Below are 27,144 nucleotides of genomic sequence, written 5' to 3'. Positions count from 1 at the left end.
GAGAAAAAAACAAACATAAGTTTATATAAAACGTGCAAGCGAAATTATGGCCAACAGTCGTGAAACGCGCCAAGCGAAGCGAAGCTTTGAGCTTAGAGCTAACGGTTTTCGAAATTAGAGCAAGAGGCAGGCAGCTGCTGCAAGGACGCACAAGGACTGATCCTGACTGTCATTTTATTTTGTTTTTGTTTTTGTGCTTAATACAAACGACGTGCGACATTGCGCATACGCCATGTGGGCTGCAACTTTATTACTGCTGCTAGGACTTGCGGCCTCGACGCATGGCGCCTACAAGTTGCAAGAACGCTACAGCTGGAACGTTCTGGACTTTGCCTTCCCCAACGATCGGCTCAAGGAGCAGGCCATAGCCAGTGGCGATTACATTCCCCAGAACGCTCTGCCCGTTGGCGTCGAGCACTTTGGCAATCGTCTATTTGTCACCGTGCCCCGCTGGCGCGACGGTAAGTTGCAAGTGCAAATTTAACTGAAATCAAATTTTTAGTGTGTGTTTGGGTTTCTCAATTTGTTTTTATTTTTGTCATCTCATTAGCTTTTAGGCCTTTTCGAGTTGTTTACGCGCTTTTATTTATTTATAGCACCTTGTTGCATGTCAATTAAGATTGCCCCCTCGATATCAACTGCCGCAAGTCTATAATTTACTACATGCAACCAAATTGTTGCGCTGAGTGCTCTTGCCACAGAGTCACCAACAAATAGCAACAACAACAGCGTCAAGTTGTTTGGCTAATTGACAGGCCCCATACATACATACATATATAGATATTATTATAAAAAGTGCAATTGCAGTCTTTGACTATTTTTCAATCTCGAATTGCGTGCAAATTAAACAAATTAGTGCTATCAGTGAAATTTAATTACAGTGCCAAGACTTTCTGCTGCTGCGCGCACTTTTAATGCGACTAAAGTAAGCAAACAAATTAAATTATTTAAAGTTTAAAAAACACTTTTTATATATGTGCTGTAATGTTTTCTAAAGTTAAAATATTCATTGATTCAGCAAAGAATTTTAAAAATTATTTTACAATTTTTTTTTCTTTTGTTCAAAAAATGCTCAAAAATCAAATTTGGTTTTTTTTTAAATTCAAAAAATTTTTAAAATTCGTATGCAAGTTGCTATTTCATAATAAATTATTTAGTGTTTTTATTTAATTTAAAGTAAGCAAATCTAATATATTAGCAGACAAATTAAATTATTTAAAATTTAAAAAACCTTTCATATGATTAAACTTGCTACAAATTATTATAATAATTTCAATTTCTGAATTTCAAGCAAAGAATTTTAAAAATGATTTTTTCAATTTTTTTTTGTTTTGAATGAATTTCAAATGATTTTACAATTTTTTTTTGTTTTGTTCAAAATATGGTCAGAAATCCTATTTTGTTTTTTTTTTAATTCAAAAAATTTGTAAAATTCAAATGCAAGTTGCTATTGCATAATAAATTATTTAGTGTTTTTATTTAATTTCCAGAAAGCAAATCAAATATTTTAGCAAACAAATTAAATTATTTAAAGTTTAAAAAACATTTCAAAAATGTGCTGCGCTGTTTTCTAAAGTTAAAATATTCATTGATTAAACTTGCTACAAAATATTATAAAACTTTCAATTCCTCAATTTCAAGCAAAGAATTTTAAAAATGATTTTTCATTACATTTTTGTTTTGTTCAAAATATGCTCAATAAACCTATTTTGATTTTTTAAATTCGTAAAATTTTAATACAAGTTGCAGCTATTTCATAATAAATTATTTAGTGTTTTTATTTAATTTGTTCAGTATTTCAGTTTTTGTACTGCCATTTACAACTTCATTTTCTAAGCTGCGTTAATAAGCATTAGTTAGCATTTATAAGCGGAAATCGCCAAAGTGTTAACAGCAAAGCGAAAAAAAATTTACGAATACCACAAAAAACGCGAAAAAAAAAACACAAAACAAGCAATAATATTCATTTAAAGCTATTGGCAATTGTGAAGGCTTCTTCAGTGCCCTTGACTACGAATTGCCGTTACGAGCAACAATTACAGAAAAAAATATTCAATAATTAGCTTTTTGGGCTTGTTACAAAGTGAGAGTTAATAATCAATTTTATTTTTATTGTTGTCGGTTCTGCACGAACAATTGACAATGGTCAAGGAATCAAATGGCAAACGTAAAAAATTATAATTAATTAAATTGAAATTAACGGAAATGCCATTTAAGTTAAAAAAAAAGAAATTGTAGAAAATATTGAACCCAAAGCCCACTTAGCCTTGAGCTCTTAAAATAAATTTTTATACACAAACGGCATCTTAAGAATGGCAATCCAGCCCTGAAGGTCACTTCAAGCCTCAATAAACTTCAAAAGCGAAAGCTACCCAAAAATACTAAATTTATATGTAACAAGCCGCACAACAAAAAGCAAATCAATTAGCTCACTTAAATGTTAATAGACAAACAGTTGACAGTTAAATGTGTTGGCTGCTGCTTATGCATTTTGAAATAATTGTATAAAAAATTGAAAATTGAAATCAAATCAATCAAAGTACAACAAATGGCTGCTGTCAATTATTTGCTGTTGAGCAACTGTTTGAAAACAAAATAAATAGTTGCTACTATTTTTAACAAAGTGTAGCTAAAACTATTAAAAAAATTGTTATTTACTTTCTACAAATTTATTTAGCAATTTTCAATTCAAAAAGAAATTGTTTGTTTAATACATTTGATTAATATTCCAGATTTGTATATCGAATTGCACTCATTAAAATTTTGTTTACAAATTGCACTAGATTATTTTTCAGAGTTGTCAACTTGCATGACAAATATGCATATATGGCGGAATTTATTGCCACATTTAAATTCGTATGCCATAAAATATATTTAATTGCAGCTCAGACACTATATAACGGTAACGGGTGAGGCTAAAATAAATATAAAGACTACAACATAATTAAAAGCAGTTGCAGTTGTTGCGCTCGGTCGTGTCTCTTATTTTGTTGTTGTTGTTGTTGTTGTTGTTGTGTTCGTCGTCGACGTCTACATCGTTGTCTGTCTGTTCTCGCCTAATAGAACAGCGCCGCTAATGCTGATGACGATGAACACGTGCAGCGACAACATTTTTGGTACATAGGTTTATTTTTTTTTTATTAGTAAGTGAGTGCTTTTGTTAGGAGCACATTAAATGCTCACATGGCTCCTTAAGCTTTTGGATCAGGCTTATGTGGGCTCAATGCATTTTGAATGATATCTCATTGAAAATGACAAACCGCAGAGAGACACAGATAGAGAGAGAGAGAGAGAGAGAGAGAAGAGTGGGGCCAGCTTAATGGAAATTCATTAGCCGTTAGGCCAGTAACAATTTGCAAAATGCGCTAAATGCGACTGATATTAAACGATTTTTATAAACGCGCTACCGTTTCATGTGGCATGCCACCACAGTTTGTCGCGCTTTACAACTGGTCCAGTGACATCCAGATTTGTTGTCTGGGAGTCTGGCCAGCCTGCTGTGAAGGGGGCACAACCTAACGCTAACGCAGCGGCGACAACATCATGAAATCAAGTTGTTTGTATTTGTTGCTGTCAACAGAGAAACAAAGTTGCAATTGATTTTGAGAGAGGGGTGGGGCTGGGGTTTTTTATAGATATTTCTCAGTATAAACGCAATAAATAAGCAAAACTGAACAAAATATTTCACAAATGCTGATAAATAAATTTGATAAATGATTGTATATTAAACTATTTGTCAATACCATTCGATTTGGCTTTTTATATAAAATTGTTAATTGATAATAAACTCTCAATTGATAATATGAACAAAAGTCAAAATTAACCAAATATGCAAACAAAAGTAATACAAACTTACAAATTATTGCAATAATTTTTATTATATAAATTTTATTTCATTTCATTTAATAAAAAAAACTCCCCTAAACAACGCCACTGTTGCCAAACTTTTTACACCCAATCTTGGCTTAAACAAAATGTTTATAATATCCACAAATGGTTTTGGGTGTTTATGTCTAAAGCGATTTGTGATCGAGCGGATGGCATTACACTTAACTTAATAGCAGCAGCTTATGGGAATGTGCGCAGAGGGGTGGGGAGTGGGGGGCTTAGCTTGTTAAGCTCTAGACGAAATTGGCCAAGACGGCAGTAAGTGTCATGAAATGTCGCACGCCCGCAAGAGTTGCAAGTTGCAATTGGAGCGGAAACAAATGAAGACAATGTTGATGTTGCATATACAGCGCGCAGTTTATAAACAACGGAAATTGCTCAGACTCAACAACAGCAAATAGCAAGTGGCAAGTGGCATGTCGCATGCGGCAAGTGGCAATTGGGGCGGGCTAATATGAAATTAAGCTTAGGCAAGTGCACAACATAATTAATGCAATTTAACTTGGCTAAAATAGAACTTAAGGCAAATTGTTTAAAAGCTAAAAATTTAACAAATTTATTTATAAATTCTTTTGCAGGCATTCCCGCTACGCTCACTTATATCAACATGGACCGCAGCTTGACGGGCTCACCGGAGCTGATACCGTTCCCGGACTGGCGCAGCAATACGGCGGGAGATTGTGCGAACAGCATAACGACCGCCTATCGCATTAAGGTCGACGAGTGCGGCAGGCTGTGGGTGCTGGACACAGGCACCGTGGGCATTGGCAACACCACCACCAATCCGTGTCCCTATGCGGTGAACGTTTTCGATCTGACCACAAACACGAGAATTCGTCGCTATGAACTGCAGCCGGCGGATACGAATCCGAATACGTTCATTGCGAATATAGCGGTGGATATTGGCAAGACTTGTGACGATGCCTACGCTTACTTTGCGGATGAGTTGGGCTATGGCCTGATCGCTTACTCCTGGGAGCAGAACAAGTCGTGGCGCTTCTCGGCCCATTCGTACTTCTTCCCCGATCCACTGCGTGGGGATTACAACATTGCGGGTCTGAACTTCCAGTGGGGTGAGGAGGGTATCTTTGGCATGGCTCTGTCTCCCATTCGCTCTGATGGTTATCGCACGCTCTACTTCAGCCCCCTTGCCAGTCATCGTCAGTTTGCCGTCTCGACGCGCATTCTTCGCGACGAGTCGCGCATTGAGGACAGTTATCATGATTTCATCGCTTTGGATGAACGTGGTCCGAATGCGCATACGACGGCGCGCGTGATGAGCGATGATGGCATCGAGCTGTTCAGTCTGATCGATCAGAATGCCGTCGGTTGTTGGCATTCCTCGATGCCGTATCAGCCTCAGTTCCATGGCATTGTCGATCGCGATGATGTCGGTTTGGTCTTCCCCGCCGACGTCAAGATCGACGAGGCGAAGAACGTTTGGGTGCTGTCCGATCGCATGCCCGTCTTTTTGCTCTCCGATCTGGACTACAGTGATGTCAATTTCCGCATCTATACCGCTCCGTTGGGTGTGCTGGTGGAGAATACGATTTGCGATTTGCGTAACAACGCTTATGGTCCATCCAATTCGGTTGCATTGCCCAAGCAGCAAACTCCCGTCTTGCCTCAGGCGCCAGCACCCCAATTGCCACGCTATCGTCCCGCCCTTCCCAATAAGCCGCCACTATCCACCAGCTGGGCACCCGCCTCGTCTCCCGCTCGTGGCTACTTGCCCGCCTCGGCGGGTCAGAGCATCTCCAGCGTTAGCGTCTCTACCAACAATAACCTCGATGTGCCCAAGGCCTATGTCTTCAATCAACACAACGGTCTCAACTATGAAACCAGTGGTCCGCATCTGTTTCCCTCGCACCAGTCGTCGGCTCATCAGTCGAGCGGCTTGAAGAGCTATGTGAACTCGCGTCAGTCGGGCTGGTGGCATCATCATCATTAGGGCTGAGCGCGCTCTCCCATTCCTCACTAGACTCAAATGCTCGTTAAGGACTTTTCCTCATAAGCAATACGCACTTTCTTCACTCTTATCCATCATATATGATTTGACTATTCTCACACTTACACACTCTAAAGTTTGTTTGTATGTATGTTATATGTATTTTACTTTTTTTTTGTATACAATATTTTTTGAAACGAGATTCTGTTTTCCATATTAGTCAAGTAAGCGTAATAAACATTTTTTGTGTACAATTTATAGAAAACAATGTGTTTTGAATTTTTGCACGCAATTAATATAAATAAAAATAATATATATCAAAAAGTGTTCATATAATTTTCTATATTAAAAATATAGTTTTTTTTTAATGATTATTATTAACATAAAAGTGGTTTGAATTGAGAATAATAAATGCAGAATGCTTAAAAATTAAAAATTAATTTAAGCTGCACTTCGATTAAAAAAAAAAAGGAAATTTTATATTGTATATTTTATAGTTTATGGATGAAAAAAATTCAACTTATGTTAACATACACCGCGTTGTATTATTTACGGCAAATAGAGGGCGCTGTAAACACAAAATGTGTTGCATATACTTAGGCGGTTTTAAGCAACTTAAATTCGTTTTGTATTTGAATGCTCGCAACTATATGTGATAAAATAATGAATAAATAAATTACAAAATGTGCAATAATTAAAAATAAATTACAAATCAATGCAAATGTGCAATGCTAACTTAAATAAATTGCAGCAGCTGTGGCAGCCCCAAAACTATGCAACAGTTGCCTCAATGTGATTGTATGTCAATATTTGAGGAATGTGCGCTACTGATAGATCAAAGATAGCGACAAACTAAATAAATTATGTAAATCAACTAACTTTAGGCATGAAAAATGAGCGCGAGCTGCTAATAACGGTACTAATGACAAATTTGTGCTAATACTACGATAAATCATAGACTTGTGCAATTGAAAGCTGCAAGCAAAAATAAATCAAATAGTAGTCAATATGCAAAAAGCCACGCCCACCATATGCAGCAGCAGCAGCAGCAGCAGCAGCTGTGGGGCTGTCTGTTAAGCTGTTTTTGGAGTGGTGGGGGGGGACAAGGGGGGGGGGGTCTATGCTGTTATGCCCAAAAATTCACACACAATAAGATAAGGCAATAATTACAAAGCGCTGCCAAAAGTGGCAGTTGCAATTGCGTGTTGCAAGTGGTGGCCGCAGCGTTTTATGCATATGATTTATGTAAAGCCGAGTACCCAACTGTGGGCGTGGCACGCGCGCCAGTGACTTTCGAAAAAATCAAAGCAACCAAAAAGTCCACAAAATATAACAAACAAGGGCGAAAGCGAATTGAAGCCAAAACTCGCGACTTGAAGCTGCCAGCATTTATTTACTTTTTGATTACGAAGCAGCAGCAGCAGCAGCAATCTCAACTTAACAGTAGCAGGGGTAAGCAGAGCTGGAGAGTGGGGAAGGGGCTGCTGTTGTGCGAAACACTTAACGCCAAAAGTGAGCAAAACAACACTTGCTCTATTAACGCGTCTGCATCTCTCGCTCTCTCACTCACTCACTCGCTCTCTCTTACACTCGCGCTCTCTTTTTCGCGCGACTGCTGCTGTCTGTCTGAAAATTTATTGAAAAACATTAAGAAGCCGTCATCGTTGTTGCCGCCGTCGCCGTTAACGAGAAACGTACACTGCGAATCTCTGAATTGGACCTCGTCGTCGCATTTTGAACTTGCAACTTGGCCCCTTTGCGTGTGCGTGTGTGTGTGTGTGTGTGTGTGTGTGTGTGTGTGCTACGTGTGGCTAATTTGCGGTTGCCCGGCTGATGATTTACATAGGCCGGGGCTAAGTTTAAGCCAACAAGCAGGGATCAGATCAACAAGCCGACAAAAAACAACAACAATAAGACGAGTGAAAAGAAGAAGAAACAGCAGCATGCAGAAAAAAAATTTAAAACCGCGCGCACATGCAAATTATAGAAATTTCAAGTGGCGGCCGCGCGCATGAAGAAAAACAAATATTTGCAGTTTGAGACCAGACCAAAAGGGCCATAATTATTAGGAGCTGTATTGTTTGGCATGGGCGTGGCCATATTCAAATGCCATAAATCAGTTACGATTTGGCTAAAAACTTGCTAATTTTATGTTAGATGCGCGTTAATTTCATGCCTGCCATTGATTGCTTCCGTTGCGCCACAAAACTGTGGCACATAAACTTGTGGCAAGCGCTTCATTAATCTGAGCTGAGGCGCATTGATCGGCGGCTCTTCTAGTCGAAGCGGCGACCTAATTGAAGGCGCCAACAAAACAGCGTGGGGGCGTGCCAACTTACAAGCCAAAGGGGCGGGGGGGTGGGCATGGTCGTTGTGTGATAATGAACAACAGCGGCGGCGGCGGCGGCGTTGTAACTCCCGCTGTTAACGTTCGTTGCCTAAGTCATTCGTATATTTTTTGCTTGGCCCCGTTCGTTGCTTAAGTCTTTTATATACAATTTGTAAAATTTCAATTAAATGCAATTTTTAATGCAACTGGAAGTTGCATTTAGCTAAGCTGGCACTTGCCACGCGTGGCATGCGGCCAAACAAAAAAAAAAAAGAAAGTACCGCTACTTAATCGCTTAATTCACGCATGTTGCAAGTTGCTTGTGTTGCAAACTTAAAGCTGCGAAATTATCTTGATTGACATTTTATGTCTTTTTAATGAAAGCAACAACTTCAAAGGACACAACGCAAATTATTCGTGCCCCACACCCCCACCCCTCTCACTCTGTAGTATGTTGGCAACGTGGTTGGTGGCGCATTAAACGTGAAAAAAATAAAACTAAAAAATGCTGATAGTCGCAGCAGTTACGAACAAGTATAGCGTGTAGCCACATCCATGAGATACAATTGTATCTGTAAGATATGCGTATCTGCAGGTAGATGCCGCACTTGCCGCTGACAAACGCACCTGTGGCAACTAATGCACGCTCTGCGCACATCGTGCGTGCACCGTGGCCGCATGTGGCACATGCAACAATTGATTGAAATTTAATAGAGCCTGTCAAATACCACGCAAATTATACCAGAGCCATGAGCTATGGCCTTGACTGACCTTGAGCTCGACTCAAGCTGCAATTTAAATAAAACGAGCAATTCATTTTTAATTATACTTAAGTAACTCGCAATAAATAAAATTAATTTGCAAAAAATTATTATTATTATTTTCTATTATTAACTACTTTATATTAATAATTTCACTAGTAATTTAAATTTATTTTATTACTTTAAATATTTTATTTGCTGCGTTCATACCCCACATGTTGTTGCTCTAATCTAAGGGGCATGCAACAATCTAATCGTTGTGGCGTTGCCAAATGTCAGTCGCAGACTCATTCATAAAAAAAGTGAATAAGAAGCAGCGCGATAGAGCAAACGTTAGTGGCTACAAATACATATAAAATTTTAAAGAGCGTCGCTCATTGATAAAAACGCAACCGAGACACACACACACACACACACAGAACTCGACTCGGCGCTGCGTGCGACAATCCGCAAAGCGATAAAAACGGATACGGATATGCGCAAAGATATTTTTGGTTTGGGTTTTGGGTTTGGGTTTGGAGCGGGTTAAGAGTTCAGTTGAGCGTCAAACGATTTTCTGTTATCATTGCACGCTTTAATTAAAAGGTTATTCTTGTATGTCTCGCCAGGCCGCAGGATAACAGCAAGGATAAAGTGCAGGTTTGGGTTTCCAAATTGAAATTGAAATTGAGTTGTTCGTTTATCTTAAAGAGTTTTCCCCCCCCCGATTGCGACCTTGGCAATCGAAATGCAGAAGAGACAAACAAAAAAAAACTGAAAGTCTCTGACCACCAACAAAATAAAACAAAAAAAAATGTAAAGTGAAGTGCGTACCACAAAAATGTGGCAAGCAACAACTTTGCCAGGTGAGAATTGACAAATTTCCATTTCGTCAATGCAATCAATAAGAGAGTGCAACGTATGTAGCTCACACCTCTGTTGCAGTTGCAACTTGCGCACTTGTTGCAGCACTCAAGGCCGTTTTGGCGAAAAGACAACAAAACCGCTTTCAATTAAACTGGGGCACACTTTTGCCTGCGGTCGAGACTTCATCGTCATCATCATCATCATAATTATCATTAGGCAACTGAATTTTATCCCTTGCGGCTGCGCCCAGAGTGAAAATGCATTTCCAATTGCGCCCCGCGGCCAAAGCAACAGAAAAAGCAAAACTGGTAGTCGCCTCATTTACTTTCAATGCAACTCAGGCTGAGGCCTGGCAGGCATTCCCTTCCACTTGCCACTGTCGCCGCTCAATATTGAAATTGAAACTGCTTTGGGAAAGTTATGACGATCGGGCGACTGCCAGTGCAGAGTTAATAACATTAATGCTTATGCCACTGGCTGGCCAATTGACCAATTACAGCAATTGTTGTTGTTGTTGTTGCAAGCACAGCTAGCCGCAAATTTCTTTACATTTTTAATTCTATATTTCTATTTATATATGTATATTTTGTATATTCAATTTATTAAATTAAATTATAAATTTGGCTCAAATGTTGCACAAATTTGTAGCAATAAATTGATTGAGCGCTGCAATTGCTGTTCAATAAGTGTTGCAACATTGTGTGGCATCTAATAAAAGTCAAGCAAACAAGCCGCAGCTACTGTGCAGCGCAAAAGCAGCAACAACAACTTGCAACTTGCTACTCGCGAGTGCTGCAAGTGCGTGCATGTCGTGACCTGGACTTGGGGCAAGCATTGCAAGAAGTCTGGTAATGGATTTTGCAGTTACGCGCGGATTGCGTGTCCAAGTTGCAAGTTCATGCTGCAGGCTAAACTAAAACATTGCGTGTTGTTGTTGTTGTTGCTGTTGCTGTTGCTGCTCAAGCTTTGCAGCTTGGCCACAATTTGTTAACAATTAGCAGCGAGTGCTGCTGCTGCTGCGGCAATACCGTTGTGGCATGCAACCCAAAAACTAAGTCAAGCCACTACGCCGCTGGTGGTCCAAGCTCATCTCTTGCACACTCTCGCGCTGTCTCACTCACTCACTCACCATCTAGCTGTCTCGCTTTGTCTGCACTTCATATCAATCATGCCGTCGTTTTCCATATGCTAATGATGGCAATTAATCAATGCGTATAGCGTTTAAAATGAGCCACAACCTGCAACCTGCCCCAGCAACACGCAATTGCGCCATTTATTTGCCACAGCCTTGCTGCATGCCCCTTTTAGCTTTAGCTAGCTCTAATTACGTGCTAAGCTGACGAAATTTTGCAAATAAGATATGAATACAAAATTAATTAAATTTAAACAATTGCATAAAAAAATATTTTAAAAAAATTAAACTTTAAATTATAAAAATAAATAAAAAATAATATAACATACACATTTTTTTTTTTAATTATAATTAATATATATATAAATAGTTATAAAAGTCATAAAGGACTTAAGCTAGAAATTAATTAAATATATTGAAATAAATAAAAATGCAGCTAAAATTTTAGCTTAAAGCATTAAATATGAAAATTAAGCAAAATACATAATTTAAACTAAAATAAACTTTGTTATATTTTTAAAATTGCGCAAAATGTAAAATTAGCGCATTGAGCATTAACTTAAAAAATGAATGAATGAATGAGAAGAAAGCAAACATAACGATAATTATCTTAATAGTCTGCAGTAGTCGCTGGTGAGCGGCTGCATTTAATTTGTCTGCTGGTCAGTCGGTTACGCCCACACGCCCACTTTGTGTGCAGCACAGCAGGTCAGCGCTGCTAACAAGCTGATGGGCCCAAGGGTCAGGGGTCGGCTCACTTAGGCTCTGCGCTTTGCTCTAATTAACGCCCAGCCCAAGCCTTGGAGTCGAGAGCTGCCAGTCGAGAGTTGAGCGTGCGGCCTGCACGTGGCTGCCACCACGCCACCATTTTGCGAAATTGCAGACGCTGCAGACCGAAACCTGTTGCAACGAACTCTATGCAGCGCCGTCCGTAATCGTTGCGAGCGTCTTTCGGGTCTCCGATCTGCTCTACATGCAAATAATATATAAGTTACTGTGTCAGCTCAGCGGCGGCCAAAACAGGTGAAATTGTCGCCGCCGTGTGCCGCCGCCGCAAGTTGTTGCCCCCTCCACACTCTGTTGTTGCTGGGGCAACCAGTGACCAGTGGCTGCAACCAGTCAATGTCAAAGTGTTGCCTCGCTGCCTTACTACAAAGTTAATTGCGCTGCACGCGCACGCCAAAAGCCCCAACCGCTCCCTCCCCCCTCCCCTACATCCCATTGGCTCACTGCTTGCCCCACTGGCTTTGCCCTAGCGTTGACTCGAGCCAAGTGCCTCGTGTGCTGCCGCCGCTGCTGCTGCTGCTGCTGTGTGCAATATCAAGTTTCCATGTCAACTTGCCACAAACGCACAGTGGGCAAAGCGCACATATTTAGCACAAAAATATTTATTTCAATAATATGCATCAAAGTGTTTAAAAAATTTTTTAATTTGCTTAAAATAAATTCATATACCATATATATCATAAAAAAAATATATATATATATACTTAACATAGATTTTTACAATAGATTTGTCAACAAATGTTTAATTTTACTTTTGCTGCATTGAATTTTTTACTCACACTCATACCACTGTGCGACTGCTGAATTTTGCTGCACTGTGCACTGTTGTGTGTCTGTATGTGTGTGTGTGTGTGTGCCACCGTGGACGTCGACGTGGTTGTCATTAGTCTGCTGCACTTGCCGTTGTAATTGTGACAGGAGCAACGAGCACAGCTCAAGCCAAGCCCAAGCTTAAGGGGCGGCGAATCGCGGGTTGGAGCGGGGACTTGATGTAGTCGCAATGTGATCGTGAGTGCCAGAAGCTGATTTCAGCGCGGCTACCGATAAGCAGAGACCTGCGACTGACAGACGCGTTGATTGGTTTTGTTGAAGAGGCTCAACTTGTAGTTGCTGCCACAGAGTGTGGCAGGCAAGGGGGCAGTTATTTGTAGAGCGACATGTAAATTGCTGAGAGCTTTTGCCTGAATACAACAACAAAAAAAAAATAAATAATAAACTGGTACAATTTTTGGTTCGTTAAAAATTTTGATTTTTTGCTTGTGCAGTTTTCTTTTTTTTTTATTTTTTAGTTGTTGTTGTTGTTGATTATTATTGTTGATAGTCACAGTTTTTGCGGCACGCCCCCCATAGCCGCAACATTTGACAACTTTTTGCATAATTGCAACAAAAGCAAGAAGCAGCAGAGCGAGGCCATTCATAAATTTCGTGGCATGCCACATAAATAGCGCAGCTATCGGTATCGATATCAATGAAACTGCATCGAGCCAAGGTGTTGGCCATTCAATCTCACGAAGGACACCGACGAAAACAGGAGCCGAAGTTGATTTAATGCCAATGGCCGAAACAAACAACAAATTGTTATGTGTGTTCAACACTCGGGCAATTAATCAAAGTTTTGCGCATTGCAATTAATCAACAACAACAACAACAAAAATACCAAAAACACGCGGCCATAAATATCATTGATAGAATTGCAATTGGCGGCGTCAAAATGCGCGCACCTTAGAAGTTCAAGAGCCGCCAGATCTTTGACAGCCTCCAAGCTGCACATAAATCAGTTCGCTCAGTTCGCTCAGTTCGATGAGGCAGCGCCCGGGCCAGGCTTAGACTTGGGAGTGGGTGTCAATGTGAAGTCGGGCGCGGCTTTTGCGCTTTCATGTGCCAATTTGATGGCCATGAACAGTTGACAGGCCCAGCAAATGTCACAATTTAAACGCATAAGACAAAAGAGAGCGCGACAGAAAATTGAAAATAACAAATAGATGCATTTAATTGATCAAACAATTAAATTGATACTACAATTTAATATAAAATCTATAAGATATATTCCAAATTAAAATAAACTGAGCAGTGCTTCATTTAAATTTCATTAATTACTAAAAGCTGAGACAATTGTTTAAGAGAAATGCTTAGCCGCTTTTATTACTATTTTTATTACTTATTATTATGAGTCGAGTGGCACTTCAAACGCCTGGAGCTTCAACAATATTTAGACTTGCAACTTGCTGTAGCCAAAAAGTCGACACTTGATCAAGAGCTGCAAATTCAAGCGAATTAATTATGTTCAAAGAACGCGAACGCGAGGGTCAATGCAAAGTACCAAAACTACAGACAAGACAAGACAAAAAAAACATCGAGAGAGAGAGAAAAAAAAAACGGGAGTGATAAACATAAAACTTATGCAAAACGGCAGCAAGCAGCAGCTTTAACTTGACCTTGGCGTTTTGGCAAGTCGCGTCAAAAATTGTACCGCAAAGTGTCTAAAAAGTTGAAAACATTGTGGCAAGAAAGCGAAACGGCGACTGGGGCACAAAAAAAAAAAACAAAAAATGATGCGATGTCAAGTTATTGACAGGCCTGGAGTCGATATTAATGACGACTTCATTTCGCGTTTCCCCGCAGCGAGTCTTTAGTTTGCTTTCGCTATGGCCTGTTGCAATTACCAGGCTCTAGTTAGTTGAGAGTCCGCGACGAGACTCCACAGCAGGCCAAGCTCAATTATCAGTGCAAGCAGCAGAGCCCAAGCCCAAGCCCGAGCCCGTGGCCGACCCCAGACAATATGCCCCAACGTTGCACACAGACACAGACACATATTTAAGCCAACATGTCAACATAATTTATATTAAATTTTTGTGTCAGATAATGATAGCGCCTGCTGCCGAGATCGTTCCAATATTCATATGCAGCAAGCAGCTTCCTTTCAACTTCCAAGCGACACAAGCCAAAGCCAAAGCCGCTTTCAGTTGTTGCCTTTGTTGTTGTTGTTGTTGTTGCATATCAGCTAGAAGCTGCACTTTGGCTACATTAATTGAAACGCAAGCTAAAATTAGCGTATTATCTGAATTTGCGGCATTTTCAATAGCGAAACGTATTTCTCGATCTCTTTCTCTCTCTCGCTCTCTCTCTCTCTCTCTGAAGGGAGACACTGTGCTTTACTTATTCACAAAGTTAATTTGCCATTTGCTCTTGATTGGGGCGCAGCATTTCAAAATCTAAGCTATAGCATTATATTTCTTTCGATTTCGATTCTTAAGCAATTTGTGGCATTCGCTTCACTACTCGACGCAAAAGATTTCAAATTTTTATTTATTTTATTTATTTATTTTAATTGTAGCCTAGAATTAAATTCTGGCATAGCCAGAGCAACAAAGGCCTTTAGGCTAAGATTTCAACTGAATAATCGAAATATTTGCAATTTTAAATTATTTGCATTCGCTTCACTATTCGACGCTTAAGATTTCGCAATATTTTCAATTTCAATTGAAGTTTATTTCCGTTTAATTGAAGTTCGATTTAATTGTTTTTTAAAATGTTCGAATTTGAATATTCGTACTGCAACATTTTGCTGCCTGAGCCTGAGCTACAGGTGTTACTTAAGTATGTCTTGGGGCAACAACAACAGCAACAAGGAAAAGGAAAACAGCAAAAGGAACATAAGCGCATGCATGGAGCTACGTTAAACATACAGATCCCGTTATGTTTAGCATTAAGCGTGCCGAAGTGCAACATGCAACAAGCTAATGTACGCATGCAACGCAAGCAGCGAGAGTGAGAGAGTGAGAGAGAGAGAGAGAGACAGCAAGCTTATTAAATTCACAGCTTAATTCGAAAGAAGAGCAAATGCTTAGCCCTTTCTCTCTCTCTCTCTTGATGCCACAGCGAATTTCTATTGCATCAACAATAATGTTACGCATAATGTGGCAAGCCGGATATGCTTTGGTTTATGCCTCCACCTCCGGCTCTCGCCTTAGCTGCAGATTCTGCTTTGCTGACCATCTGGACACGTTTTCGAACTCGACACCCGCTGCCGTTTGCTTGCCCCGCTGGCTGCCACTAAATGTTGCACAGCGTGTTGCAGCAAACTATTGCCAAAAATAATGTCAATCGCTTTGACACGGTCGTTGCGCTTAACTGAGCGTGCAACCAACAGAGGCAAAGGCCATAAAAACTGTGAATATAATAAAAATAGCTAAAGATGACCCGTGGTGGTCACAAATTCAATGCTAAATGCTTTCAAGTATCCTGAGCCGCTGTCCTTGAACGTTGTCGGCATTCAAGGCAAATTGCGAAGGCATTAGAAGTGTTAATAGAAAACTGCCTCCGGCTGGCTGGCTGGATGGACGAGGTGTTGACGAGCAGCAGGCGCTGCGTCTAGTTAGGGTGCCCCAAGGTTTCAGTCAAGGCTGCGCTCTCCCACTGATCTCTAGCTCTTGTCTAATTTACAGTTTGCCGCCTGCTCATAAAATCGCATTCAGATGCATCAAAGCAGTTGCAGTCGCAGTCGCAGTCGCAGTCGACGTCGCAAGCTTGAACTGCACTCCAAGCTTAAGTGCCACACGACCGAGACCCTGGGCAGCCATCAACCGGTTCGGTAGACGCGGCACGCGACAGCCAAACGAACATTCGAAGACGAGCGAGCAACGCAACGAACCAAGTGAGAAGCTCCCAGTTTCAGTTGTTTCAGTTTCAGAAAATAATTAAAATTTAGCTACAATTTAAAAATTATATAAATAAATATTTAATGCATAAATTATAAGCCCCAATTGCAATCGTTAGCATTTGCAAAAGAGTTTAGCAACATATTTGAAATAAGTGTAGAAATAAATAAATTTTATTTTTATGTTTGCTTAATATTGAGTTTTTTTAAATTGTATTTGCTACATTTTCTAACTCATGCAATTGAATTGAATTTACATAAATTAATCAAAGGAAGCAGCAGCAGCAGCAGCAGCAGCAGCTGTAAGTTGCCCAGGCAGCGACTGTTCCCAACTCAACTTGAGTTAACTCAAAGCGACTGTTCCCAGAACTGAGCGCAACAGTTTGAGTGAGTTTGAGTGTTGGCAGCGTTTGGAGTGACTGAGCGTGCGTATCCTTTTTGCTTGTCGGAGATGCTGCTTGGCTGTTGTTGTTTGCACCTTTTGTCTACACACAGGTAGACACAACGCCAGCAGGCAGGTGAGATTCTCTAGAGCCCGCCTCGGATCGCTATAAATAGAGCGCAACGCGCAGGGAAGGGCATCAGAACAGCTTCAGCTTGCGCAGCAGCAGCAGCAGCAGCAGCCTCCAACTCTCTCGTTACTCTCTCGAAATTCTAAAACACTTCGTCATGGCTTTGGAACACACAAATCTCTATCAGCCTTATGCTAGGCCAGAGTCAACGCTGGACTTTGGTGCTGGCGGCGGCGTCTCCGTGGTGCGTCGCAATGCGCGTGAGCGCAATCGCGTCAAGCAGGTGAACAACGGCTTCAGTCAGCTGCGTCAGCATATACCCGTTGCCGTTATTGCCGATCTAAGCGGTGGTAGGCGTGGCATTGGCCCGGGCGCCGACAAAAAGCTGAGCAAGGTGAGCACCCTACGCATGGCCGTTGAGTATATCAGACGCCTGCAGCAGCTCATCGATGAGAACGACCAGAAGCAGCAGCAGCAGCAGCAGCAGCAACAACAACAGCAGCAATACTTTAGCAACTTTAACTTTGAGCAACAGCAGCAACAATTCTTTGCGCAACTGCAGCAAATGCAGCTCATCTCACCAAGCGGCAGCAGCTGCTCCAGCTCGAGCAGCAGCTACTCAACTGCAGCAACTGCTGCTCCCCTGAAGCTTGAATGCAACAACAGCAACAACAACAACAGCTATGAAGACTATCGCAACAATTCCTGCAGCTCTGGCACCGAAGACGAGGACATACTCGACTACATCTCCAACTGGCAGGACAACATGTAAGGCGAGCGCGCGCTCTCTCTCTCTCTCACTCTCTCGCCTACAACAAACACTAGTCAGCAGTTCCGCCTCCAAAAATCACAAACACAAACACAACAACTCGCCCACAGTATTACCTCAGTATTTATTTATACTTTTTTTTTTTTGCAATTAGCTTAGTTAGTTTTAATTGCGCGCCACTGTGCCTGGTTTAATTATTTAGTTTATAAGACTGTTTAGCACTTAAGATGGAAGACAATTAGTTGTAAGCAAACTTTTTTTTAACAAACAAACACAACTGGAAGACATTAAACTATTTACTATAAAAGAAAATTCTTATGGCATTTTTACTTATTACAAATCAAAGTTTGATTATATAACAAGTGGACATATTAAAGTTGGGATACACTTTGCCACGCACACACCTAAGTTGTTTATGCGATCGTTTCGAAAGCATGACTATGCAATTTTGTGATTTATTTCAGATTTTTAAAGATTTTTTTTACTGCTTTTTAACGTTTTTATCGATTTGCAGGGGAGGGGGGAGGAAATTAAAAAAAGTAAAATAAAAGCGTTTCGATTTGGATATAGAAGCACCTATATACTAAATTTGTTTGCTCTAGCTCTTCTAGTTGCTGAGAAACACGCACTCATACAGACGTAGGGACAGACGAACATTGCTATATCGACTCAGCTCGTTGAGCTGATCAAGAATATATATACTTGGTGGAGTCTGCCACGCCTCCTTCTGCCTGTTACATACATTTGAGCAACTTCACAATACCCTTTTTCTATGTCAAAGTGTATAACAATTAAAGCATATACATATAAAATAAACTAAGACCAAATGAGACTTTGGCTCATACATTATAATTAATTTTGGAAAAAACTTAAACTTTGTTATAGCAAGCAGACAAAAAAAAAATATCGAAGTGTATAAAAAATCAGAATTTGGGGCATTTAGAAAAAAGTAAAAATGTTTTGTGCTTTGCTCAAATCTGCAAAGAATTTCGAACTGCAATCGAAAGCGTCTTCAACAGTTTAACTGATGATGTTGCATTACCCCGTTACGCGTGCAACATGTGTAACGCTTGTAAATTATGCAAACGATGTCGCAGTTAAATTACTGCGTTGCATATTTGCATATGCAAGTTAATCAACTGCATGGCAGAGATCGAGGGAGAGCGGGTGACATTGAATGCCGCCAATTCCAAGCGCAATCGTTCGATCGATCGATCGATATTTCATGAACTAATTTTGAGGCATGCAACAAACAAAGGCACACAAGAGTCGGCAATTTAACTGAGATCGCGCCCCCGACAAAGACAAAAGCCAAAGTAGAGGAGGAGGCGGCTGCTGCTGCTGCTGTGGGGGGAGGGCAAGCAACGGAAGCCGACAATGCGATTCGGCGCAGACAATTGAAGCCAATGTCCTGCGTCTGTAACTGTTGCATGTGTGTGTTGCAACGGATGTCTGCAGCTCAGTTGTTCTAGCCGCGCTGCTGCTGCATCCGGCGGGCAAAGCTCGTCCCGTCGACTCCCACGCGCGTTTCCGCTGCGCTGGACAGGCGGCTCATTAATAGATAAATGAATTGGGGGATACGCATTTCCGTCAATGCGCTCAACTGCAATGTGCAACAACAACTTGCCGCAGCGCAACGCACAACGCAGAGGCAGCAACGCTGTTCAATTGGGGGCGCTCTTGTTGCCAATTTCGTTGCCATACACTTGCCACACATCAAGCAACATTAGCTAATGCATTTATTTAAATATTTTACAGAATTAAATTCAATTTAATTACACTAATCAATACAATTTTATTAATTTGTAATTAATTGAAAGTTTAAATTTTATTATTTAAATAATTGTTAAATAAAATAAAATTCATAAAAAATAATTATAATAAGTACTGCACATTTTGTATGAAAATTGAAGCGTATGCAGCAACTGCTTTAACTAAGTTTAGCAGCAATTGTTGCTGCTGTTGTTGCAATCAATTCGTAACGCAGCCAGCAGCTAAACGAACGGTTTTAACTAAAACTGAGCGCTGTTACTTACTTGAGTGCAACGGTTATTTTTTTTGTTTTTGGGGCTGCTGCATCTTCATGCCGCATTTATCGAATTATTATTTCCGGTTTTCTTTTGCTGTCGGTTTTAGCATTGGGGGCCAATAATGTATGCAGAGCGAGAAAGAGAGAGACAGAGAGAGAGCGAGAGAGCGCGCATTGAACGTCATCATCAATGTGAATTGCGAATTGTGCATATTGTGAATTGTGTTGTTGTTGTTGTTGATGTTGGCGGTCGGTCGCTGACGACAGCAAACGGTGCCAAGTCGAACGCTTTTTGTGTGAAGTTAATAATACGTTTGACATCCCAAATATATACATATATATATACTCTAGGGTGTATCGATTTATTTTTTTTTAAATTCGTTACGCAAATTCTAACTAAATTTATTTTGCTGAATTTATATTACGAAGTTTATATTAAGATTAGATTTTGTCAAATTTATTTGTGCACACACATCGAACCACCCTAATGTGTGTTTACCAATATATGCAGAATTATGTGGCGTAGCGTATAGAGCGCCCTTTAGCGCTGCTCTCAAGCAGCCTCCAGTTGTTGCAGTCGCCTCGGCCCTTTTTACATGCAATGCGCCGTTTTGTTTTTTTTTTTTTTGCCAAATGGGAACTTGGGGCCGCGTATAAATTTATGATTTATTAAGGATGCTCTGATTACAACACGCCAGACCCAGACCAAGCCAAGCCAAGTCGGGCCACAGTTTGCGGCAAAGTACCTCCAACTGAGGCAACTGACTGATGTCTCGTAAATAACGTTGCAACGCTGCGCGCTGCCCCAACTTGAGTTATTTGTTTAACATGAACACGTTTTTGACTCACAAATGTTGTTGACAAAGAATAATGTAATTTATGTTTTGCTGTCAGCAAGGATTTCACCCAAGCCCCGCACCCCGCACACCACACACTTGAGTGCGAGCTGCAACACACTTTCAAATCGCAGTTGCAATTATCAAGATATTTACACCGATATAAATATATCTGCAAAATCATAAAACAATTCGCTTGACAATTGCGGCGGCATCGGCGGCGGCGGCTTCAACTCAAAAGCAAACCCTCGAAATTTTCAAGCGAACAAGTGCACGCAGGTAAAGATTGCACTTGTCTCTGTCTCCCAGTTTCCCATTCCCCGCTCTCGTCATCGTAAATTTAGTGCTCAACTCCCGCACATTGTTACAATTCCAACAAAATTCTTTCAATTGTCCGCAGACAATTAAAAACGCCCCCACACCCGACCCAAACCTTGCAACACAATTGCCTGCATCGCGTGCAACATTCAACAATTGGGACACTTGCATCACTCACTGTTGAAATTTCTATTAGCCAAGCTAAGCGGCTTATGTGCCAGCCAAACTGTAATAAAAAAAAAATTAGTTGCTGCTGCTGCTGCAGCTGAATTTATTAGGCTTAAGCCTACAATTATAAAAATATTTTTTTAATTTTTTTTATGGGAACTTACGCTCTCTTTTCTTTTCGTATTTGTCAAAGGTTCTGAGCGCTGCGCGCGTTTTCTTAATTACAGAGACAGCAGAGACTTGCAAAATGTCTTAATTTGCACTTTCGCTTTGTTCTCCCTGCCCCACTGGCCCTTCCCCTCTCACTCTCTCTTTGTCTCTCTTGCTGCACTTGTAAATGGGCCAGCGATATTATTGAAATTAAACGCTCGGCGTGCATCAAAGAAGTTCTTTAGCTTTAAAGACAATGCCAAATATTTTAGTTTTTTCTCTTAAATAAATACAATGTGGTGTGTTTAAAATAAATGCATAAAATTAATCTTAATTATAAAATGCGTTCTTAATTTAATGCTTATTGCTTTAAAAAAATATTTCAGCCTGCGTAAAATTTAAAAAATATTTTAAAATTATTTCTGTGAAACAGTTTATTTGTTACTCAATTAATAAAAGTATTCCAAATTGTTAAAAATATTTAAAAGTTTTTTAAGCTTAGCTTACGGAAATAGAATTATTTATATTAATTTTTAAAAATATTACAATCTTTCTTAAAACATTTATTTAGCTTACAAATTGTTATATTATTTTTTTAAATAGAAAATATTTACTCAGTTATTTAACAACATGTTTTGTTAATAATTTTAATAATAATTTTTAATAATATTTTAACATAATGTTTAGTAATTTAATTTAGTATTATTTAAAATTAATATATATTAATTTAATAAATATTTCAAAGTTTTTAAAACAGTTTATTAGTAACAAATTAACAGCTTATTAATTATTTAAAAAATATTTAAATGTTTTTAAAAGACGTTATATTAGTTACAAATTATGATAATATTAGTTTTATAATGAAGACAGTTATAGTTACAAATTATTATATTAATTTTAAAAAAATATTTAAATAGTTTTTAAAACAGTTTATTAGTAACAAATTATTATATTAATTTTTAAAAAATATTTAAATAGTTTTTAAAACAGTTTATTAGTTACAAATTATTATATAAATTTTTATATTAGCATTTTCTAGTTCTTTAAACTGTCTGTGCATTTTATTTAAACTTTTGTGTGTCCAAAGTGTATTTCATAGTCGTGCACTTTAAGCTCTGCTGCTTTACTTAGTTTAATTACAGCTTAACAAAAAAATGTTTAATGAATGTTGTGACCGACTTTCACAAGCTGCAACTGCCGCAACTTTGAGCTCAGTGTCTAGCCAAAGATGAGAGAGAACCACAATAATTTACTATAGTTAAACTAAATGTTTTTGTTATAATGATTTATAATTTGGCACCATAAAATACGCATAAACTTTAAATGCATTTATGAATAGTTATGAAAGCCTTAGGGGGGGTTGACCTGCTTGTGGCATGTGGCATGCGTGGCATGCACAACTTGAGTTTTAGTAGCTTTTTATAATGAAATTTACAATATTTAATTGCAAAAGCTTGAGGCGCAGCAAGTTGCGAGCCTAGACAAGGATTCAGATTCGAGTCCAACTTGTGTCATCAGCAGCAGCATCGCAATGGATTTTACTGCTTATATAATTTGCTGCCTGCAACTGCGTGACGTCTCCAATTAGTTGCATACGCAGTCGCATCTCGTAATTCACTTTTGATTTCATATGCATTTCATCAAATTGCCGCGGCGCACGCGCTTCGCTTCGCTCAGACCTTGGTTTGATTTGAAAATTACTCAAAAATATATTAAAAGCAAAAAAATATAAATAAAAAGAGCAACAACCAAATGCCAAACTGGTTGCCCCCAAGCTCTCGTGTTGGCCATTTAATGTAGTCCACATTGCCACAAGCCGTAAACTGAAACTGAAACGCGCAAAACTCACAAAACTCAAAACTCAGGCAGCAGACAATCCGCCCCATTCCCCCCCGCCTAGCCACCTTGCCCCGCTTATCTACACCACATTGCCTGTTTGTCATTGCCACTTCTGCTGCTGCTGCTGCTGCTGCCGCGGCACATCAAATGGGAGAGGCGCGCGCGCGCCCAACAAAAAACATTTTTTTATATAAAAAGCAAAAAAGTTGCAATCTTTTTGAAATTTATGATGAAAAAATGAACACTGTCGCTTTTTTGAACATTTTAATTATACACACGGCGCTGCAAAAAAAAAAAAAAAGACGCGACTGAGCGTCTCAGTTGCAATTCAAGATTTTTTTCAGTGAGGCACAGTGGGCAACTGTGACTTGAAAAGTTTTAATTTCAATTTTTGTTTAAAGAAATTAGTCAAAATTAATTCTTTAAATTTGAAAGCTTAATAATTTTGCTGCTAGCAACAAATATCGAAATATTATGAAAGGATTGAAATGTATTTGCTTGTACGCTTCGGCACCACTGTGCCACACACGGCGCTACATTAAGTGGCAGCAACAACAATTTTTATTTTCCATTTCTTATATTTTTATATGCATTTGCTGTGGTTGTTGCTGCAAGATTTGGGCGAGTAATTAATAAATTCGCAACAGTGCCAAAGGATATTTGCATAAGAAATTATGGCTATGAAATGTTTTGACGGACGAGCAACTGCAAATTGCAACTTGTGGCAACGGGAAATCTCTTGGGCAAGGTTATGCTTCGCATGTGTGTGTGTGTTGAGACTGGCGGAGTGGCACCTTTGAAGGCGCTTCCGTTAAAGACAAGGACATTGCATAAGGCTTGGACTTGGACTTGGACTTGCCACCAGCTGTGGTTGACATTTATGCAGATAATTTTACAATTGCAAACAAATGAGAGTGCGAGCGAGAGAGAGAGAGAGCCACACAGCGTGTGGTGAATCTGCCGAGAAACCGATTTGACAAAAACAAACCGAACCAGCGCGTTGCACGTGGCTCAGTGTGCAACAATGCGCATTGCAACTGGCAACAGAGCCTAAACTGGAATTCTTGCCATTGTGTCACATTGACAATTGACAATAATAATGGAAAAGTAGTCACAAGTAAATTGCATAAGGCCCATGTCCTTTCACTCAAAAACTAACAAAACAAAACGATTGCGAAGCATGAGGCGTGCTGCAAGCCTCTTCAGAGCTACCCGCCTACTCACTCAATGTGTTTCTAATTGACCCCGAGCCTCAGTGTCTGCCTCATATTCTATTGAATATTCTATGTAGTTAGCCTCTCTGTACGGGGCACGCGGCAGGCGCAGAAGCCGCAGTTGTCAGCAGCAGTGACTGCAGCCTTTCAACTTTGGCGCACATCCTCTTAGGCAGAAGTCAGTGGGTAACCCATGCCCAATGCCGCCGCCGCCGCCTTCAACCTCAAACACAATTGTTCAGTTCATCATTATTTAAGGCAAGCAATTGTTGCAGTTTCAAGTGAAAATTATAAACTATAAAGTTGCCGCATTTTTATGCAGAGAAAACGAAAAAATGCAATAATTTGCATTTAATTGTTTAATTAATTTTAAATAAATATAAAAAGTTGAACTTACCGTTTTTTTGGCTGTAATGTGATAAAAGAAAAAATTATATTAGTTAAATTTATGATAATAATAACATAGAAAAAAGCAATTGGTACAAAATATTGCTAGGAAATTTCTATAACTAGCTTAAATAGTTTAATGCATCCAGACCTAGACTTAATGCCAATTTTTGTACCCTCATCAAACCCCCGATCCCGCTGCTGCTGCTGCTGCTGCTGCGTGCGTGTGAATCTATTAAAGAGCCCAACAGCATAAAAGATACAAAAGGGAGCAGGGGAAAATTTTCAATTAAGCAAATCGAACTCAACGGAATCGATTTTGGCTGTGTAGCGTTCGTTTCTACGAAACGTTGTGTCCTGTTTAATGGATCCCAACATCGGCACCTGTAGATAAAATTGCTGTCTATGCAGCGTTGGCAGCGACAGCTCTCGAGCTCCTGTATGGCCTTGCCTTGTGGCTGGTGTGAAAAATATAAAAAGCAAGAGCACGCAAAAATGTTTAAATCGAAAGGCCAGGCCCAAGGGCAAGAGCGCGCAGGGAGGGAGGAAGTGCCAAAAGGGTTTTTATTTTCATTTGTTGCTGTTCGTTCTCGGGTCTGCGCTGCTGCTTTAACAGGCGTTGATTGTTATGCTGATGCTGATGCCAGAGATCGAGGCGTAGAAATCAATTTTTATATTTCGAGTTCGGCATCGATCGAAAATCTGTTGGTTTTATTGATTTTGATATGGGTATGCAGCTCAACTATTTGTTTAGCTGTACACAACGGTACAGCTACGAGTGTGGGAAGCTACAAGTTGCATGCCACCGCTGTTGCTGTTGCATTTCCTGTTTCCGCAAAGGCTTAGGCAAATATTTGGCCAACAAAACGCAGCGCAGAAATCAAAGCAACTGCCAAACTAGCAGCTCCAACTAAGGTCGACAGACAGTTAGGCAAACATCCGTTCATCTTTGTGCGGCTTATGCAACTCTAACGGGCAACGAATGTTGTGGCTCAGCATATGCATTAAAATATTTCTGAACTTTGGAGTCCATTTCGAGCGGATTTCATGCAAAACTTTTAGTTTGAGCTCAACTCAAGTTTGAAATTGACACTAAAATTCTAATTTAATTTAATGAAATTTTTCAAATACTCAACGATAATTTCATATGTCGCGTCTTTAGATTTTTTAGGCATTTAAAATGTTGTTTTTTATAATAATAAGAGCGTGAAGCGTGAGAAAATGAGCTGTAGCAAATTGAAGCATAAGCAGCATCGAAACTCAAGCAGCGGCTGGATTCGGATTCAGATTCAGCATCATTAGCGCAACATTGGGGCGTGCTGTGTGTTGCACAATGGCATCAAAGGACATTGTGCCGCTCTTTGCACCTGATACGCGGTCTCGAGGTGTTAAATGGGGCGTACTAATGAGATCAATGCACACACACACACACATGCACTTGATTGCCAAAGGACAATAGCTAGAAAATTTAGAAAGCAATTTATGACAATGGAAATTATGCTGCCTTTATTATATAATTTCTTTTTTAAACGATTTTTTTTAATGCGATACAATTACCCTTGTTAACAAGGACACTTGCACAAAGGACCGCTTAAAGGACATCGAAATAATCATTAATTGTGCGCGAATAATGACTCTATTAACAATAGCTTCAGAAAAATATATTCAAAGGCATCAAATTATAATAAAAGTCAACTATTGCTCTCTCGCTCTTTTAGCTTTGCAGCCCAAAATCCGCTTGTACACTTGCCACTTGCCACTTGGCGGCCACTCAGCACTTGCGGCAGGCAGCGCTGTCATTAATCGGCTTGGGGGCAACGTATTAATGTCGCTCAGGCTCGCCAAGTTGTAAGCTGCACGCATTTGCTGCATGTTGCCGCTGATAGTGGTGGCAAGTAGATGTGCAACTGCCCACCCAAGCGCTGATTGACAACCAAAGCAGCAGCAGCAGCAGCAGCAGCAAAGTCAAAGTGCCAGAGTACGACAGAGAGAGAAAGAGAGAGAGGGAGAGTGCAATTAATTTATATTTAATTTAAAACAAACTACGCTTCAATTAATAATTTATATTTATTAATATTTTATATTTAATTAATAATTTATATTTATTTTAAAACAAACTACGCTTCAAATAATCCACAATAATCAATATAATAATTTATTAAGGGCGAATTCTTAATCACAATTAATCAAATTGCAAGTTCTAATCAACTGAAGCAACCTCAAGTCTAGCATCGATTCCTCTCGGGCTCTTATCGAGTGGCTCTCTCATCAGTAGTAGCCCCTGCCGCAAGGTCCTTGAATTCATTTTGTTCTATGTACACACATCTAGTTTCGCCTCGTCAGCAAAGGTGCGAGAACATTTAACGCCTGGGCACAACAACAATTATAAAAAAGAAGAAGAAGAATCAGAAAAAAAGGCAAATTTAGTTTGCATTACAATTCAAAGTCTTGGAGTTCGCGTTAATTGGGCAATGTTTGTGCGCGGCGGCGACGGCTGCAGGATTCGTTAGCACATTTGCGGTTGTTGCACACACACACACACACACACACACTCTATTGCGTCGGCAGCGTACAA

At 39.8% G+C, this 27,144-nt stretch overlaps 2 protein-coding genes across 2 annotated transcripts; both read left to right on the top strand.

The window, feature by feature from the left end:
- The first annotated feature begins 68 nt into the window (after nt 1–68).
- LOC108605484 (protein yellow) lies at nt 69–6,094 on the top strand. The gene is made up of 2 exons (XM_017995178.2): nt 69–461; nt 4,467–6,094. Exons 1-2 carry the CDS (start codon nt 233–235, stop codon nt 5,837–5,839), a joined length of 1,602 nt encoding a protein of 533 aa, XP_017850667.1. The 5' UTR covers nt 69–232; the 3' UTR covers nt 5,840–6,094.
- Nucleotides 6,095–17,016: 10,922 nt separating this feature from the next.
- LOC108605019 (achaete-scute complex protein T5) lies at nt 17,017–17,631 on the top strand. Its single transcript, XM_017994585.1, has one exon. It carries the CDS (start codon nt 17,017–17,019, stop codon nt 17,629–17,631), a length of 615 nt encoding a protein of 204 aa, XP_017850074.1.
- The last annotated feature ends 9,513 nt before the right edge of the window (nt 17,632–27,144 follow it).

This window comes from Drosophila busckii, chromosome X (genome assembly GCF_011750605.1).
Source record: "Drosophila busckii strain San Diego stock center, stock number 13000-0081.31 chromosome X, ASM1175060v1, whole genome shotgun sequence".
In the NCBI taxonomy this organism is placed as follows: domain Eukaryota; kingdom Metazoa; phylum Arthropoda; class Insecta; order Diptera; family Drosophilidae; genus Drosophila; species Drosophila busckii.
Note: the sequence above shows the minus strand (reverse complement) of the source record. Positions and strands in the feature narration are given on the sequence as shown.

Bases quoted from the DNA above. Each gene is read 5' to 3' on its own strand.
- LOC108605484 (XM_017995178.2), top strand. From the start codon at position 233: ATGTGGGCTGCAACTTTATTACTGCTGCTAGGACTTGCGGCCTCGACG. The intron at 462-4,466 runs GTAAGTTGCAAG...ATTCTTTTGCAG, and splicing joins CGTGCCCCGCTGGCGCGACG to GCATTCCCGCTACGCTCACT.
- LOC108605019 (XM_017994585.1), top strand. From the start codon at position 17,017: ATGGCTTTGGAACACACAAATCTCTATCAGCCTTATGCTAGGCCAGAG.